The sequence below is a fragment of the Schistocerca gregaria genome, chromosome 5, assembly GCF_023897955.1.
Source record: "Schistocerca gregaria isolate iqSchGreg1 chromosome 5, iqSchGreg1.2, whole genome shotgun sequence".
Classification (NCBI taxonomy): Eukaryota; Metazoa; Arthropoda; class Insecta; order Orthoptera; family Acrididae; genus Schistocerca; species Schistocerca gregaria.
Window position 1 is genome coordinate 456,994,701 of NC_064924.1, and position 18,984 is coordinate 457,013,684.

An 18,984-nucleotide genomic window follows, 5' to 3' on the forward strand; every position below is an offset into this window, starting at 1 on the left:
GTGTGTGTACTGCTAACGAAGGCTTTTATGTCTGAAAGCTACAATTGTGTGAATCTTTTTGTTGTGCCTATCGTGACTCAGCATCTCCACTATATGGTGAGTATTAACTTTCCTTCTCTGGTTTTGTTACATTCCATCCTGGATTTTCTATTGTTTAATTCTTCATATAGGATTTGCAAACTTTTTATGAATTTAACAGAATTTATATATTCTTACATACATTGTTCATGTGCAAATCCGACAATTTAGATACAGTGTACCTGGTTATCTCAAGCGGATATTTCAGTACATGGCATCCCATTTGATGACTGTATCTATTTCATCATCAGTAATGATTAATTTGAGTAGTAATTACAACAAAAATTATTTTATAACCATATATTAGGCCTACTGGAAAATTAATGTATTAAAGTTCTGTCTCTTTTTCTAAGCAATTCTGACAAAGGACTTGTCGTTGTGACTGCTATATAGCTTTCTTTGGTTTAGTTCACAAATTGCAACACCTTCTAAGCTTTTCACGCAAATTAAGGCCACAGAACCATGATCTTTTCCAAATTTAATTCGGACCAAAGAACATTTCTGGTAGCTGGAGAAGGAGTAGGTTATTGTTAATTCCGCCTTTTGAGTTTTTGGTGTGATTCCATAGAAACTTTCATACCCTAACACACATTTCTTTATTTCTAACCAAGAAGATAAACACCAATTTTTATAGGTGTAGCTTTAAAATATTATAATGTAAATGAAATATTTTCATGAAACACACCCACAGGGGCTGAATTTTCAAAAACACTGAATCAGGTACTTCTTTTTATTTATAACTGAGAAGTCAAATAAAAATTTTCATTGATTTAACTCTAAAAATGCTTTCGTAATAAAACAACAGAATATACTGGATGGAATAATGACAATATTACGAAAAGGATAGAGTGCTACTCACCATACAGTGGAGATATGGAGTCGCAGATAGACACAACAAAAAGACGGCTAAACATGTAACCTTCCAGTCTAAACACACAACCAAACGCAACTTATCACATAACCACTATCTCTGGCTGGCTTTGGCAGCCAGAGACAGTAGATGTGTGTATGAGCTTACTTGCTTTATTAGTCTTTTCGTTGTGCCTGTCTGCGACTCAACATTTTCATAATAAATATGTTCATAAAACTTTTCATCTTATTTCATCCCTTTACTGGCTGAATTTGCTAAAACACTTATTGCCTGCCAACTGAGAATCAAACGCCAAGTTTCATACAAGCAGCTTTAAAAATGCTTTAGTAGTTCTTTAATGACGACTTATTATTTTTAAAAAAGGGGGAAAAATAATCTTTCAAGTACTCTTTCACTTCCTTAGGTATGAAATTCTGAAAAATCTCTTCTTAAAAGATGCTTACAGTATCAGGTCAACACCTTCACCAAATTTCAAATTTCTATCCTTATCAGTTTGGACTGAGCGTAGATGAGAGAAGCAGACAGGACATTTCCTTTTATATACAGAGATAGTTGCTATTATCATACCCCCCTCCCCCACCCCTCTACCCTAAAGTACTCCTCCCTGATCTCTCTGTCCATCTCCTCCTCTCCCCTATCTTTGTTTATCCCTCCTCTTCCATCTATATCTCTCCACCCCTTCTTCTCTCTGGCCATCTGCAGCTTCTTCCTCTACGGTCATTCACCTTCCTAGGTAAATTGGTTGGGATCACTGATATACAAGGTATGAGAGAGAGCTCTTCTGCTGCTGGACCTGAGATAGTAGCTTCATCTGAAAGTTTATTAGAGTGTTGTACAAAAAACTGAACTAAGTCAGCCAAAACACACACACACACACACACACACACACACACACACACACACACACACACACACACACACAGTGCTTGATTTGGGAGAAACCAGAGGATGTTTTTGAAAATTAGACTTGTTAAAATGTCATTTTTGTGTAGTAGATTACGGTAAAAAGGAGAAGGTAATACAAAGTGAAACGACTGGCAAAAACAAAGAGAATATAAGACGACAGAAAAGATTTCGAAATGCAACAGTGACAATAACAAACGTAATTGTTGGGTCAAATTAATGATATGAATATAATAGAGGGAAACATTCCACGTGGGAAAAATATATCTAAACACAAAGATGATGTGACTTACCAAACAAAAGCGCTGGCAGGTCGATAGACACACGAACAAACACAAAAATGTTGTCTATTATATTCATATCATTAATCTGAACCCAACAATTACGTTTGTTATTGTCACTGTTGCATTTCGAAATCTTTTCTGTCATCTTATTTTCTCTTTGTTTTTGCCAGTAGTTTCACTTTGTATTCACCTTCGCCATTTTACCGTAATCTACTATACAATTTTATCTCATATATATGATGATGTAAATAAAACAGAAATAAACTTCCACATGAGAAAAATATATTAAAAACAAAGATTCCAAGACTTACCAAGTGGGAAAGCGCTGGCAGGCAGGCACAATGAAAACACACAAACACACACACAGAATTACTAGCTTTCGCAACCGATGGTTGCTTCTTCAGGAAAGAGGGAAGGAGAGGGAAAGACGGAAGGATGTGGGTTTTAAGGGAGAGGGTAAGGAGTCATTCCAATCCCAGGAGCGGAAAGACTTCCCTTAGGGGGAAAAAAGGACAGGTGTACACTCGCACACACACACACATATCCATCCGCACATACACAGACTCGGTTTGCTTGTGTCTGTGTATGTGCGGATGGATATGTGTGTGTGTACGCGAGTGTACACCTGTCCTTTTTTCCCCCTAAGGGAAGTCTTACCACTCCCGGGATTGGAATGACTCCTTACCCTCTCCCTTAAAACCCACATACTTCCGTCTTTCCCTCTCCTTCCCTCTTTCCTGAAGAAGCAACCATCGGTTGCGAAAGCTAGTAATTCTGTGTGTGTGTGTGTGTGTGTGTGTGTGTGTGTGTGTGTGTGTGTGTGTGTGTGTTTTGTTCATTGTGCCTGTCTGCCGGCGCTTTCCCGCTTGGTAAGTCCTGGAATCTTTGTTTATGTCTGCTTGTGTCTGTGTACAGACAAATGGAAAAACTGGTAGAAGCCGACCTCGGGGAAGATCAGTTTAGATTCCGTAGAAATATGGGAACACATGAGGCAATACTGACTCTACGACTCATCTTAGAAGCTCGATTAAGAAAAGGCACACCTTCGTTTCTAGCATTTGTAGACTTGGAGAAAGCTTTTGACAATGTTGACTGGAATACTCTCTTTCAAATTCTGAAGGTGGCACGGGTAAAATACAGGGAGCGAAAGGCTATTTACAATTTGTACAGAAACCAGATGGCAGTTATAAGAGTTGAGGGGCATGAAAGGGAAGCAGTGGTTGGGAAGGGAGTAAGAAAGGGTTGTAGCTTCTCCCCGATGTTATTCAATCTGTATATTGAGCAAGCAGTAAAGGAAACGAAAGAAAAGTTCGGAGTAGGTATTAAAATCCATGGAGAAGAAATAAAAATGTTGAGGTTCGCCGAAGACATCGTAATTCTGTCAGAGACTGCAAAGGACTTGGAAGAGCAGTTGAACGGAATGGATAGTATCTTTAAAGGAGGATATAAGATGAACATCAACAAAATCAAAACCAGGATAATGGAGTGTAGTCGAATTAAGTCGAGTGATGCTGAGGGATTTAGATTAGGAAATGAGACACTTAAAGTAGTAAAGGAGTTTTGCTATTTGGGGAGCAAAATAACGGATGATGGTCGAAGTAGAGAGGATATAAAATGTAGACTGGCAATGGCAAGGAAAGTGTTTCTGAAGAAGAGAAATTTGTTAACATTGAGTATAGATTTAAGTGTCAGGAAGTCACTTCTGAAAGTATTTGTATGGAGTGTAGCCATGTATGGAAGTGAAACATGAACGATAAATAGTTTGGACAAGAAGAGAATAGAAGCTTTTGAAATGTGGTGCTACAGAAGAATGCTGAAGATTAGATGGGTAGATCACATAACTAATGAGGAGGTATTGAATAGAATTGGAGAGAAGAAGAGTTTGTGGCACAACTTGACAAGAAGAAGGGATCGGTTGGTAGGACATGTTCGAGGCATCTAGGGATCACAAATTTAGTATTGGAGGGCAGCGTGGAGGGTAAAAACCGTAGAGGGAGACCAAGAGATGAATACACTAAACAGATTCAGAAGGATGTAGGCTGCAGTACGTATTGGGAGATGAAGAAGCTTGCACAGGATAGAGTAGCATGGAGAGCTGCATCAAACCAGTCTCAGGACTGAAGACCAAAAGAAACTTCCACATGGGAAAAATATATTAAAAACAAAGATTCCAAGACTTACCAAGCGGGAAAGCGCCGGTAGACTGGCACAATAAAATAACACACAAACACACACAAAAATTTCTAGCTTTCGCAACCAACGGTTGCTTCTTCATGAAAGAGGGAAAGACGAAAGGATGTGGGTTTTAAGGGAGAGTGTAAGGAGTCATTCCAATCCCGGGAGCGGAAAGACTTACCTTAAGGGGGAAAAAGGACAGGTATACACTCTCGTGCCCCCTCCCCCCTACACCTATCCATCCGCACATACACAGAGACAAGCAGACATTTGTCAGTTGACTATATATATATATATATATATATATATATATATATATATATATATATATATATATATATATATATATATATATATATCCCGCAACTACCCTCCCAACCTGGTACAGAAGCAGATAACCAGAGCCACTTCCTCATCCCCTCAAACCCAGAACCTCTCACAGAAGAACCCCAAAAGTGCCCCACTTGTGACAATACTTCCCGGGACTGGATCAGACCTTGAATGTGGCTCTCCAGCAGGGATACGACTTCCTAAAATCCTGCCCCGAAATGAGATCCATCCTTCATGAAATCCTCCCCACTCCACCAAGAGTGTCTTTCTGCCATCCACCTAACCTTCGTAACCTCTTGGTTCATCCCTATGAAATCCCCAAACCACCTTCCCTACCCTCTGGCTCCTACCCTTGCAACCGCCCCCGGTGTAAAACCTGTCCTATGCACCCTCCCACCACCACCTACTCCAGTCCTGTAACCCGGAAGGTGTACACGATCAAAGGGAGAGCCACGTGTGAAAGCACCCACGTGATTTACCAACTGACCTGCCTGCACTGTGACGCTTTCTATGTGGGAATGACCAGCAACAAACTGTCCATTCGCATGAATGGACACAGGCAGACAGTGTTTGTTGGTAATGAGGATCACCCTGAGGCTAAACATGCCTTGATGCACGGCCAGCACATCTTGGCACAGTGTTACACCGTCCGAGTTATCTGGATACTTCCCACCAACACCAACCTATCCGAACTCTGGAGATGGGAACTCGCCCTTCAGTATATCCTCTCTTCTTGATATCCGCCAGGCCTCAACCTCCGCTAATTTCAAGTTACCGCCGCTCATACCTCACCTGTCTTTCAACAACTTCTTTGCCTCTGTACTTCCGCCTCGACTGACATCTCTGCCCTTACTCTTTGCCTTTAAATATGTCTGCTTGTGTCTGTGTATGTGCGGATGGATATGTGTGTGTGCGCGAGTGTACACCTGTCCTTTTTTTCCCCTAAGGGAAGTCTTTCCGCTCCCGGGATTGGAATGACTCCTTACCCTCTCCCTTAAAACCCACATCCTTTCGTCTTTCCCTCTCCTTCCTGAAGAAGCAACCATCGGTTGCGAAAGCTAGTAATTCTGTGTGTGTGTGTTTGTGTGTTTTGTTCATGTGCCTGTCTGCCGGCACTTTCCCGCTTGGTAAGTCTTGGAATCTTTGTTTTTAATATATTTTTCCCATGTGGAAGTTTCATATTGAAGCCTATCTGCGTCTAAACAAAAGAAATGAAATAAATCACTGAAGAACTTTGAGATTTTTGCTAGCAATCTTTCCCATTTGTATAATATAAGGGGCATTCGAAAATAAACTAGCCAGAGACATTATTACAGAAGCCAGAACCTATATGTGAGAAGTATTGACCCTGGCTGTTGGAGACACTCGTCCCTCTGTGACACAGGGTCATGAACGGCTGTCTCATAAAATTCCCGGGGCTGCAATGTTAACCAGCTCCACATGTACAGCTGGACGTCGTCATCTAGGTGAATCGTTTGCCCTTCAGGGCCTTTTTAAGGGGAACAAAAATGGCATAATCACAGGGAGAGAGGTACAGACTGTATGGAGGGTGGCCAAGAACCTCCCATTTGAATTTCTGCAAGAGTGCCGTGACTTTGATGGCTGTATGAGGCTTTGCGTTGTCGTAGAACAGAATGATCCCATTGGTGAGATTGCCTGGTCATTTTGATTTGATTGCTTGGCAAAGTGTGGTCATGGTTTGCGAGTAACGCTGGGCATTCACTGTTGTCCCCTGCTGAAGGAAGTTAATCAGAAGGGGGCCATCTTGGTCAAAGAAGAATGTCAGCATAACCTTTCCTGCACTCGTGTGGATAGCCTTGGCTTTTTTTGGTGGTGGTGACCCTGGATGCTTCCATTGGAGACTCTGTCGTTATGATTCTGGTTTGAAGAGATGACACCACTCAGGCCAGGAACGCATTCCCTTCCAGAGCATAGCGTTGCATATGAGCAAGACAGTGGGCCATTCAACATGCTTCCTGGTGTGGTTGAAGACTGTGGGGCACCCACTTTGCACATGTGCAGTCGTTCCTTCATAACGGTGTGAACACTTCTGATACTCAATCTGGCTGCGGCGGCTATGGCTTTCACTGTCACTTGGCAGTCCTAGGTAATGAGTGCATCCACCAGCTGGACAATGCCATCGGTAATGCAGTGTGGTGCTCCAGACCGTGCATAATCAGCTAACGACTCCTGTTCTTCCTTGAAGCACTTGTGCCATGCTTTGACCCTTGCAAAGGACATGAAGAGTGCACCGTACACTTTTAACACTCATTGCTGAATGTCTGTTCCTCCTCCTTCCACTGTCAGAAAATGAACACCACTTCTCTGCTCTTCTTTTGGCGCCACCATGTCACTGTTTGCAATGTGACTGGCAGCATTGGACGATTGACGCATGCTGCTGCTAGCTCTGTATAGTCACGTGACATGCACATTTGTCCTCTAGCGACAGGCTGTGAACTTCCACACACTGGTTGGAACCACACTTTGTTACGCTTGCCACAATATTACCATCCTGTCACTGGTTTTGCATTCCAGACTCCAGCTTGTTTCTTTTTGAACACCCCTTATATATATGTACTTCTATACCATATATACACTGATGGGGAAAAAATCACAACAGCAAGACATAATTAATGTAGAGTGCCAAAACTTTGGAAATACATTTGTCTAGGTAACATACAGAAGTGATTAATATTGCAAGATTAGTTTACAGTGAGTGCGAGATAAACCGTTGTAAATGTGAAATGTGAAATGCTGGTATATTAATGATCAGGAACTGCAAGAATGTTGAATATAAGCACGCAAATGTGCATGCAATATTTTGTACAGGTGCCAGACGTCAGTTTGTGATAATTAAGTTCCATCCCTGCTACACTTGGTCGGTCAATACAGGGACATATACAGCTGTTTACGGATGACTCTGAAGTTCTCATCCAATTATGTCCCTTGTGCTTGATTGGAGACATGTTGGGATATCATTGAGTTACAACAACAGCGTGACGGTGAGTGCTATCCTGTTGCAGAACACCCCTGGAATGCCATTCACAGATGGCAGCACAAGAGACTGAATCATCAGAATGATGTTAAAATCTGCAGTTTGGGTGCATGGGATAGCCATGGATCACTCCTGCTGTCATATGCAATTGCACCCCAGACCTTAACTCCAGGTGCAGGTCCAGCATGTCTAGCACACAGACAGGTTGGTTGCAGGCACTCAACTGGCCTCCTAAACACACAGCCATTACTGGCACCAATGCAGAACCAGCTCTCATCAGAAAACACAATAGATCTCCTCCCACCCTCCACTGAAATTTCTCTTGACACCACAGAAGTCGCAAATGGCGGTGCTTCGGGATCAGTGGAATGTACGCAACAGGGCATCTGGTTCAGAGCAGTCCTTGAAGTAATCGATCTGTAACAGTTTCTTGTGTGTGGTGCCAACAGGTGCTAAAATAGCTGCTGCAGATGCAGTATGATAGGCAGATCCACACGTCGAACATGATGGTCTCCCCTCTCAGTAGAGCCATCTGGCTGCCAGGAGCCCTGTCTTCTTGCGGCATTCTCGTGACCACTGCTGCCAGCAATCGTGTACAGTGTCTACATTACTGCAAAGTCTTTCTTCAGTATCGCAGAAGGAATAGCCAGCTTCTTGTAGTCCTATTACATGACATTGCTGAAACTCAGTGAGGTTCTAATAATGGCGTCTTTGTCACCTTCTAGACATTCTTGACGAACATCAGCTTGCCACATCAGATCTCAAAGGTAACTAATGCTCACAACCATTAGAGCGAGTATTAAAGTAAAGCTGATTTGCATCCCCATAGTGGTGCTACTAGAACTACTCTTATGCAAAAGGTATGAAATTTAAAGAGACACTATCTTTCACATGTAGAAACATACCTAACAACTTTCGCTTATACTGTACAACTCCTCCTTGGTGTCGCATTTTTTTTTGCCAGCATTGTATTTAAAAAGTGTGGCCTATATCTGTCAGAACATTTATGAGAAAATTATGTAAAAGTCTGAAGTAAATCGGTCATTAATGTCTCAAAATTTCTCGTAACAGTGAGAAACTTATGACTTGTCTTTATATAGTGTTATAGAGAAAGCACTGTTATTGAATATATGCAACCTGTTAATGTGTTTCTGCATAATAGGACCATAATTTTTGGCAATGAAATGTAACTGAATTGCACCTAGCATGGTATTGGAGAGATTGTGCTGACTTGATAAGTTCGTAAGAGACAAAAGTGTCACACTGATAATAAATGAAAAACACCAACTGGGTCATTATATTTTTATTAATGATGACCAATTTCAATCAGACTAGCAGATCATAGTTGAGAGAAAGGAAGAACGTGGCAAGACAGTGTAATAATTACCCAAGTGTAACACTATAAAAATTACTGATAATGGTGTATTAACAGATGGAGGAGTTAAACAATGAATTGAGATGTGTGTGTTTATTCCACACTTTCTGTCTTAGGAAATTTATAAACACACATGAAAATGTATGATGTTTAATTTACAGTGAGGTTGGCACCTGCGCATGATTATGTTTGGAGTTTGTGGGGACTCAATGGCAATTTCATCGGAGCCCTTACATTCATACACTCTAATCAATCACACCATCACTCTCTCTTACATGCTCTAAAACAACGGAGAAAGAGTGAAAGTAGCTGTATGTGATTAAAACACAAGTAAAACAGCAAGGGAGGTCAAAGAAAGGCACATGCAAATGTCACTGGCTGACTACTTACAAGGAATGTGGGTGAGCCACATACTCTGTTAACACTCACTTAAAAGAGAGGGCAGGTCCATCCGCAAATCCAACGCGGCCTGCTGGTTGGACAATACAACACAATCCAATAAAATGTGGCACACAGTGATTTGCATGCCACAAGCACCACATACTGGAGGGTCCTCTTGCCGCAGCAAGAAACCATGTGTCATAGGGCTGGGCCTATGCGAAGACAAGTACAGAGGACCTCGTCCCATCGATGTCACGGGAGGTATGCCACAGCCACATTATGGCTTTACTAGATGAAGCTTATTGTCTGTCATTTCCAGCCGCTCATCCTCTCACCGACGCAAGACTCTTTAGCTCAACAGCAAGGTTATTGCACACAAGGCATGGCACATTGAAATACCTGAGGATCAGGACACCCCTCCTTTGCACCAGATCCACCCTTTCATTCCCTGCCAGTCCCATGTGCCCTGGAAACCACCACAAAAACACCTCCTTCCCCAGTCGTCATAGTTGGAGGAGGGCATCCTGGATATTCTTTACTACCTTATCTGTTGTGTCCAAATGTCTCAGAAAATGCCACAGCAAGAAACGATGTGGCTGGCTTTTGGATCCCTCAGGTGTGGCAACCACGACAATTTGGACTCAAAAATGAGACTCAGAAACCTCAGCCAAGTCTCTAAAATATAGGATAGTGTACCTCATACACAAGTCAGGTAAATTAAATATATGGTGAGGACAATTAAAATGAATGAAAACACACACACACACACACACACACACACACACACACAACTTATCTGCAGAAAACTCAAATCCCATCTTCGCAGCCCACTCCTCTAACTTCTGAAATGCAAGCTGCAACAAACGGCTCACTGTTGCAACACTGCTCAAAAAGGGAGTGCTGTACAGAATTCTTTACCATAGACGCGGTACTGTTTATGGCTTTGGCAAAGAAGGTAACACTTACAACATTGCCTTGAGCAACACCATTCTCCTGCTCATATCGACCTGACAGAGTGTCACCAAATCGAGTCTTAATCAACCGCTGAGACAGGAAATACTTTAAGGAGTTGAGGAGGTGGCCACAAATGCTCCATTAATGCAGTTGCGTGAGAATACTGTGCCTGCAAGTAGTGTTATATGCCTTACTGATATCAAAGAAGATGCCCATACAGTGATGTTTACATAGGACAGACTGCTAAATAGCCACCTGTAGCAGGGTCAGGTTGTTGACAGTGGACCAAAATCTCCAGAATCCACACTCAGAATGGTTAAGGAGTTGCCTGGTCTCTAACAACCAGACCAGATGATGGTTAACCATTTGCTCCAAGGCCTTTCCTATACAGCTTGTCAAGGTAGTACTCCTGTAACTACTGGGAGATGTGCACTCTTTCCCTAGTTTGAGAAGTATCAGAATTGCCTCTCCCCATGATTCGGGAAGTTGCCTGTTTGCAATAAAAGATTAAAACATTTGAGAGGGATTTCCTTTGACACCATGGAAAATGTCACAGCATGCAGTACCAGACTTGGTCGTGACAAGGTGCAGTATCAAGATCCTCTGACAGTGCCGATTCCGGCTCCCAGGACTCAGAACTGTTGAATTTGAAGTCCAACTTGGTCGCATGGTAGCGATGAAATTCCGGATCCTGGCTCGCATTGGCAGTAGTTTTTGCAAAATGCTCTGCCAGCATTTGAGTAATATCACCGACATTGTTTGGAGAAACCTGTTTCAGTACTGCTGTTATTGGTAGGCAACTGTGTTTACTGGAAATACTTCAGATGGCTTCCATATTTTCGTAAAGCAATTGGATTGGTTTACAGAGTCCAGGAAAGCTTGCCATGACCTTTTCTTGTACTCCTTAATTATGCATCAGGCCTTGGGTCTTGAGATTGAAGGATATGAGATTGTCTGCTGTCAGTCGATATTTAAATCATCATAGAACTGCATGCCTGTCCCAGATTGCTGAACTGCACTCATCTGTCCACCAAGGTACATGTCGTCTCCTAAGATGATCAGAGGACTCTGGAATGGATAAGTCAGCAACATTATGGATCACTCATGTGATGTGGTCCACCCATTTCTGGATGCTGTTGTGATGTTAAACACAGCCAGCTCTCTGAATTGCATCAGTTAACCCTGCTGACCACCCACTTTGGTGGGTTCTGTTGAAGCAATCCTCCATACAGTAGGTTAATGGGCACAGCGAGAGTTTGAGGCTGAGAATAATCCAGTAGCAGCACAGAAATGATTGGGAGTACCAGTGTTTAGGATGCACAGCTTGTGGAATGTCAAGAGGCCCTCCCAAACCCGACCCCTAGGGCAAGTGGAGACCGAGCCCCACAAGAAATGATGAGCACCGAAGTCTCCCGAGAGGAGAAACAGGCGGGGGAGTTGTTCCACAAGATTAGTCTCAGAGTCTAATGCATTAGAGGGAGGTAAACACAGTGAACAAACTGTGATTCTCTGACACGTGTGAATTTCAACTGCAACTGCTTGCAGGTCAGTAGCCGAGGGAAGAGCAGAGGAGGTGTGCACTTTATTTACAAATACAGCACATCATCTCCCTTGGCTCTTTCCCCAGTCAGGACATCCTTGCAATAGATTGTATAGTCCCATAGGACAGGGGCATCAGACACTTTAAAATGTGTTTCCTGCATACAGATGCCCACTGTGCTAGGAGCTTCAGTTCCTCCTCATGTGTCCTCAACACATTAACATTCCACTGGAGGACATGAGCCATTTATCAAGGGGGCTTCACTTTCACCCTGTCTTTCAGCCTGGGAGAGGAGCCACCGTATGAAGAGGCTCAGCTTTGGCGCAAGATGCATGCCCCAGTCTGAGCAGGGAGCTCCCCAACAGCAGCAACCACAGCCTTGTCGGAAGCCCTGGATGGAGGTATGGGCTTCGAAATAGCTGCAGCATCAAAATAACTGCAGCAGAACAAGTGCATTGGCAGATGCAGATACTAGTGCTGACACTGGCAACTTCTATTTGTATAGCAGCATCAGTATGAGGGACTGGCTGTTTAAGAACAGATGCAGGAGGTAGCAAATATCAGGGGCTGCACAACATTGTAGATCTTTTTGGTTTCTCCATAGAAGATATGTTTTGTTGGTTTTATTTCCTGTTTCTTTGTTTCTTCAAGGAAGACACTGAAGTCCCTACTCCAGGCAGGGTGATCACCATAGCAGTTGACACACTACACAGCATATGAACAATTGACTCCTTCATGAACAGCCTTCCCACATATGCCCAGTGGCTTCTCCCTTATCTGATAGCAGTGTGCCCAAAGTACTGGCACTCAGAACAGCACATTGGCTTCGGGAAACAAGGCCACATACTGAGGTGAAGGAAATGTGCCTTGATATGCTCTGGAAGTTTCATGCTGTTGAGTGCAAGTAAAAGAGGGTCCAATTTTACTAGATCACCATACAGCCTTTTCATTATATTTTGTACATCAAAAATACATTCTTGGGCACACTCATTTTTCAGTTCTTCTTTGGGAATGTCAAAGAGATGACTAGAAGTCACAACACATTTTCTGTAGTTCAACATGTTGTGCAGTTCTGTCTCTATTGCTTACTCCATAAGACAATTTGCTTTTTGGAGGTTAACTGCTTACTGGGAATTAGAAACTTCTTTTATATATTCTTCAGTCACACTGAAAGACCCAAAGAGCATTAAAAAATGAGACAAAGTAAAAGACAAAATTAAGTTCAGGGTACAGCCTATGTAGTGCAAGAGTTTGAAAAGAATTGTTTGGCTTAACTTTGGCTGAACCTAAAAAGAGAATTGACAATGTATTACTGAAAAAAGTCAAAGACATATACCATTGTTTCATCCAAAGATTAGAGATTGAAGAAAGAGCCAACCAACAAACTCCACAAGAAAGAAATGATTTACTAAAAGAACACATCAACAGTGTCCCTAAGTATATGATCACTATACCAGAGCAAGGAATCCAACCACGAAGTTTCTTTCTTCAAATCTAAATATTAGGGAACTTATAGATATTTGCAAAATATTTTAACCTCAAGTTCGAAAACCACCTCACACTGATATACGTACGTCTTTTGACAGACTGGAAAACCTGATAAAATGGTGGCAGTGAAAATGTTAATGCACTCAAAGTTCAAAAGGAGACTCATCTGAGGAAAGCAGACAAAAGCTAATGTTGTTGCTCATTTTAGAGATTATGAGACCACTGCAGTTAGATGTTTTGATTTATATAAGACTCTGCCAACTATAGCACTCAAGCGTTTTATTGCAGACAGTTGTGGACATACAATTTTTGCGTCCATGGTTTAAAAAGTTCTACTGGCACAAGTTTATGCGGCATGAAGGTCATGCGGGGCAAGGCAGCTAGGAAATTGCATACTGAGGAGGACACAATAAGAATGTTATAATCATTAGGTTTTCATCTTAAGTTGTAGCCAAAGCCCAGACTGAGTGAGATGATAATGGTATTTCCTTCCCGTGCTCCCCCCCCCTTCCCCCCCGTCATTTGTTTATGGAATGTGATCAGGATTTTGCTGTCACTGAAAATGCAAAGAAACACGTCAAAAGGAGGTGTTTGTCCCAGAACAATGGCAAAGAATTGTCCCTCTTTAGACAAGTATCTTGTATCAAAGGTACCAGGAATAGAAAAGATGACAAGGTTTCAACTGGAAAACAAAGACCCTTTTACTTTAGTTTTTAAAGACTTTCTGTGCACCCTTGGCTTTTGAATTCTACCAAATTAGCAGATCACAGTGATCTTCAAAAGATTATGGATTGCATCCCACCCATTCACAACAAATTTTACAATGACCTTAAATATATAGCAGACACACGAAAAAAGGAAATGGAGAGAAAGAAAAGCTAGACTGTTAGGAATCAGATCAAATTTATTTTCACTAATTTCCAGAATTATGGAAGGCACGACAGCAGCAAGTTATTCTGGTTAACCAAATTATGCAATAAAATTGCAGTGAACCACTGAAGTTGCTATATTAATTTACTTTGTTACTTGATGATTAGTTTTGAGCCTAAGTTCATTACCAATTCATCCAATAACTATGCAGTAACATACATTACAACAGCCTTATTAATTTTCATTGTAGTTATACTACAGATATGTGTAACTACAATGAAAATTCATGTGGCTGTCATAATGTATGTTACTGCACAGCTTACTAAATGATTTGTTAATGAGCTTAGGCTTGAAACCAGTCATCAAGTAATAAAGGAAATTAATATTGCAACTTTGAGGGTTCACTGAAATTTAATGCATAATTTAGTCAAATTTATTTAACGGACTGTGATCACGAATAAAATACTTTCTGATAAGTAGCAAAATAAACATTTTTGTTTATGATATACTAAAATTTTAGATATTTTTTAAAAATATATTACTGTGACAATACCTTTCCGTTCTTGTTTTATTATTTTAATAATATAGTAAGAATTTTCTAAAACACATTTATGAGCTGAATATTTCCTTTTCAAGTCAACTCTTTAGTTGGAGGCCAATGGAGGTAAGTGCAACACCTTATCAAAAATGTGGCAAAAATAACAATATCATTGGTTGAATACTGTTACATTTTTGCAAAGAGCTGAACCATCTTAGTGATAAAAGAAACAAAGTTGTAGAACAAAAAATTTATCCAGAACCAATTATAACCTGTAAACTTTGACTTTAATTTTTTCAGAATTTAAAAAGTGTCACATCTCTTAACCTTCTGATACCTCAATTGCTGTCAACACATAGATAAATTAATTAAGAAGCTCAGCTCAACATGCGTTGCTTCTCCCACTGTGATGACTAAGATAAAATGCTAACTTATTTTCCATACTTTCAATACGCTTTATCTTATAGAATTATCTTCCAGAGAAATGAAACTAAGCTAGATTCAACAATAGATAAAAGTACGAATACTAAGCAAAACAGACTACTGTACATCTTGCTGAGACCTATGAATGTTACTGTTAACTGTACCCACACTTCGCAGAATATTTCCTCCTTATTGGTATTTACTGCTAATAATACAAATCAGCTCCAATTGCACTGAGATTTGTAACAACACAATACGAAAACTGATTTCCATTTCGATTTTATGTCCTCCTCTATGGTTCAGTGTGGCACAGTATACTGCTCCAACTGTTTTTCAACATGCTCCCGTCTGACAAAGCAAGACACTGGAAGTTTCTACAAATTAAAAAAGTATCTTACTGCTCTTTCCTTCTGTAAATTATATGATTACATATATTCAAGAATTGAAGATTCCTGTTGGCTGCATTGTAAGTAGCAATGTTGTTATTTCTATGGTACACAAAGGTAACAATGATTCTAAGAGAAAGATCAATGTTGTAACGTGCATATTAAACTAGTGACATGAGATAAACTGTATCTGTTTTGTTTTCACTGAAGTACAACTTCCCTGCTGATTTTCTTACATAAAACTTAGCTTTGCAGTGTACAAATACTTCACAAGAGCTTAATTACTACAGTTTCTAACAGTCGCTTCACTTTGTTAATTTATGTCCTCAGTTGTTCCTCATACCTGAAGGTGTGTTGTCTATATATTGAAAAGAATTCATGGATTTCCTATACCCTGCTAGCAATGATCACTATACACAGTTAGTGAAGCTCTGCATCATTCAGTATGAATAATTTTATCAGTTTGTAAAAGTACTAAATAAGAACATTTTATGAAGTAGTTGTACACTTTTGATTACCTCAAGGGCTTGCATCTTTTGAAGTAATGATTTCCCTTCTGGTTTATGCCGGCTGTAAAATTCACCAAACCTTTCCTTGGCTACTAACTGCAGACCATATTTTTCGGCAAGCCTAGTCAAAATATGCAAAATATCAGCAACAAATATATCACTGTGATAACTAAATTACAAAGTAACACAGATAACAGAAAAAACAGAGGTAATTTTAGTCCCCATCTTGACATAACTATCAAAATTTCATAGCTGTACTGTTTTTACAAGAAAAGGTACAAGAAAAAATCAACCAGCATCACTTTTGCAGGACCTCGTGAAACAGTCATTGCATACTTTACTTTACATACACATGGCTAAATTGTTATTTATGGGCATTAACAACATTCAGGGATCAAGATGGAAAATTAAAATATTAAAATATCTGTATGTATGTTTCTTCTTGGCTGTAACAATGTTTCTACTGGTCTCACACACATGCTTTGAAGTGTACTTCTAAAAGTTCCTCAGGAATCAAAATTGAATGTCTATATGTAACACTTTTTTTCACATTTAATTGAACTTGAAATGCACAATAAACTGTAACTGTAAATCAAATTAAGAAAAAATCCAGATATATTTCTATACAAATAGTCAGTAGGCCTACTTACTTTCAGGAGGTGAAATTGCGGTACTGCTGACAGACACTCTAAAAGTAGACAACTATCCTCTTTTTTTAGAAAAACTGTTAGTTCTTTTCTCAGGTATGAAAGATGCATGGGTTGTCTCCCCTCATCCCCACAACAGCCAGATCCCTCCTTTCCACTTTTCTCAACCTCGCTGAGAAAGCAGTCCAAAAGCCATACGACAATTCTTGTATAATGTAAATACTTTTGGATTAGAGACCACTCAACAAAAGCAGAAGCACACACTTACGCCCCTAAATGGTATCGGCTGTCCAGCCTGCACCATGTAGGGACAATAATGTGTGCACGCGCACGCACATGTGTGTGTGTGTGTGTGTGTGTGTGTGTGTGTGTGTGTGTGTGTGTGTGTTACTCTAACTCATCAAAGGATAGCTCTTGAGTGCTAACAAGTTTTCTTTCTTTTGTGTATGCCTTTGACAATGCAACACTTCTGCTTTTTGGTGAATGGAAGGTAGTACAGGTTGCTTCTACTGTGTCAATTGGCAAAGCAGACACAGCTACACGAGAAATGGAAAGCTGGAGATGCAGGCATGATTAGAAACCAGGTGTATGAACAACAGAAATACTGCCTATGTAAAAAAGATCTCGCGACACTGAAAAGTTTCTGATTAATTATATGATAAGACAGGGATTTCAGAACCCAATTTTAAACTGCTGAATATTTCCATAGGCAGATGTGGATTCTGACCATTATTTACTGGTTATGAAATGCAAATTAAAATGGAAGACATCACAGAAAGCTGGAAAGTGAGGAGATGGGACCTGAATAAACTGAAAGCATCAGAGACTGTCGGTAACTTCAAAGGGACCATTAGGCAACAACTGATTGAATTAGGGACACAGAATACAACAGAGGACAAATACGTACCTTTGGGGGATAAAATAGTGAAGACAACAATGACTCAAACAGGCAAACACACTAAGTCAAGCATAAATCATTGGATAACACAAGAGATTCTGAATTTAATTAATGAAAACATAAAAAATGCAGCAAATGTGTTGGGTGGTTGTAATTAAACTGATGGTGTTCGGAGTGCTTCAGTACGGACTGTATATGTTGCACGACACAGGAACAGTTTACGTATGGTCATTAATTGGTGCGCTCACAAGAGTATGCTGAAAAAATAATAACTCCACTTTCTGCCATCAGGTGAAAATACGGCACATTAAGCAGTTGGTATATGAAATATTTTGTGTTCTGACACCAGTATGCTTTTTGTTTCTTGGTAACAGATGTTTATTTCTTTTGTGAAGCGAATGTTGGTGTAAAGGGTTAAGAAAGTTTAAATTTTCTCCATGATACACAATAGCTATTGAGAAGAATGACTGTGCACTGTTACTGAATTTCTGTTAAAAGAATGCCAGCAATAGCAGCACCTCATTGCAGGAATAGTTGACAGCAACAACTGCGAAGAGGTGCTACATCAGTAAAAAGGCTAAAGAATATGATAAAGAAATTTGAAGAAACAAGTAAATTAGGTAATGAAGCAGAGCTAGGGAGGCAGCTCACTCCCATGACAGTTTCTGATCAATTTGCTGTAGCTATAGTGGACCGTGCAGCACACGTCTTCAATTCTGAAGCCAGCGCTCAAGCAGTGGCACAGGAATTCTCTCTCCCCTGGTCAATAGTTAAAAAGATTTTGCAGTGCATTTCACAACAGTATCGCTACAAGTTTCAGAATGTGTGTCAAATGAAGCCTCAAGATGGACTACAATGCCATGGCTTTGCTCTTCAGTTTTTTGTTCACATTTAAATGGATGACATGCCGCTGGGGAACCTTCTTTGGATGGATGAGGCACTTCTTACTCTATAGATGCCGGAAGTTTCACATATGAGGTTCTACTCCACCAAATATTGTGCAGGCACAACCACTGCATTCAGCTTATGTGACTCTGTGGTGTGACTTCACAAGCTCCTTCACAGTCTGTTTTTCTTCGAGGAGATGGCACCTTGCAGGTCTGTTAAGTGTACAATTACATCTGCACGTCATAAGCACATCTTTCTGCAGCACGTGATTCATGCTTTGCAGGAATGTTACTGTGTCCACACCACTAGTTTCATGCAAGATGGGATGACACCACATTTTGCTTGCCTGGTGAAAGTTTTGTTTCGAGAAACCTGCGTCAACAACCGCATCATCTCTACGTAATTTCGAGACTTGTGACTTTCAGATCCCAGTAATCAAATCCAAGTGACT

At 40.6% G+C, this 18,984-nt stretch overlaps 1 protein-coding gene across 1 annotated transcript in view; it reads right to left on the bottom strand.

The window, feature by feature from the left end:
- Positions 1 to 18,984, bottom strand: part of LOC126272216 (mRNA cap guanine-N7 methyltransferase) — a 107,817-nt gene that overhangs the window by 46,385 nt on the left and 42,448 nt on the right. Inside the window, exon 6 of the mRNA XM_049974916.1 lies at positions 16,110 to 16,221. Within this exon, the coding sequence (XP_049830873.1) occupies positions 16,110 to 16,221 (112 nt within the window). The remainder of the gene's footprint in view (positions 1 to 16,109; positions 16,222 to 18,984) is intronic.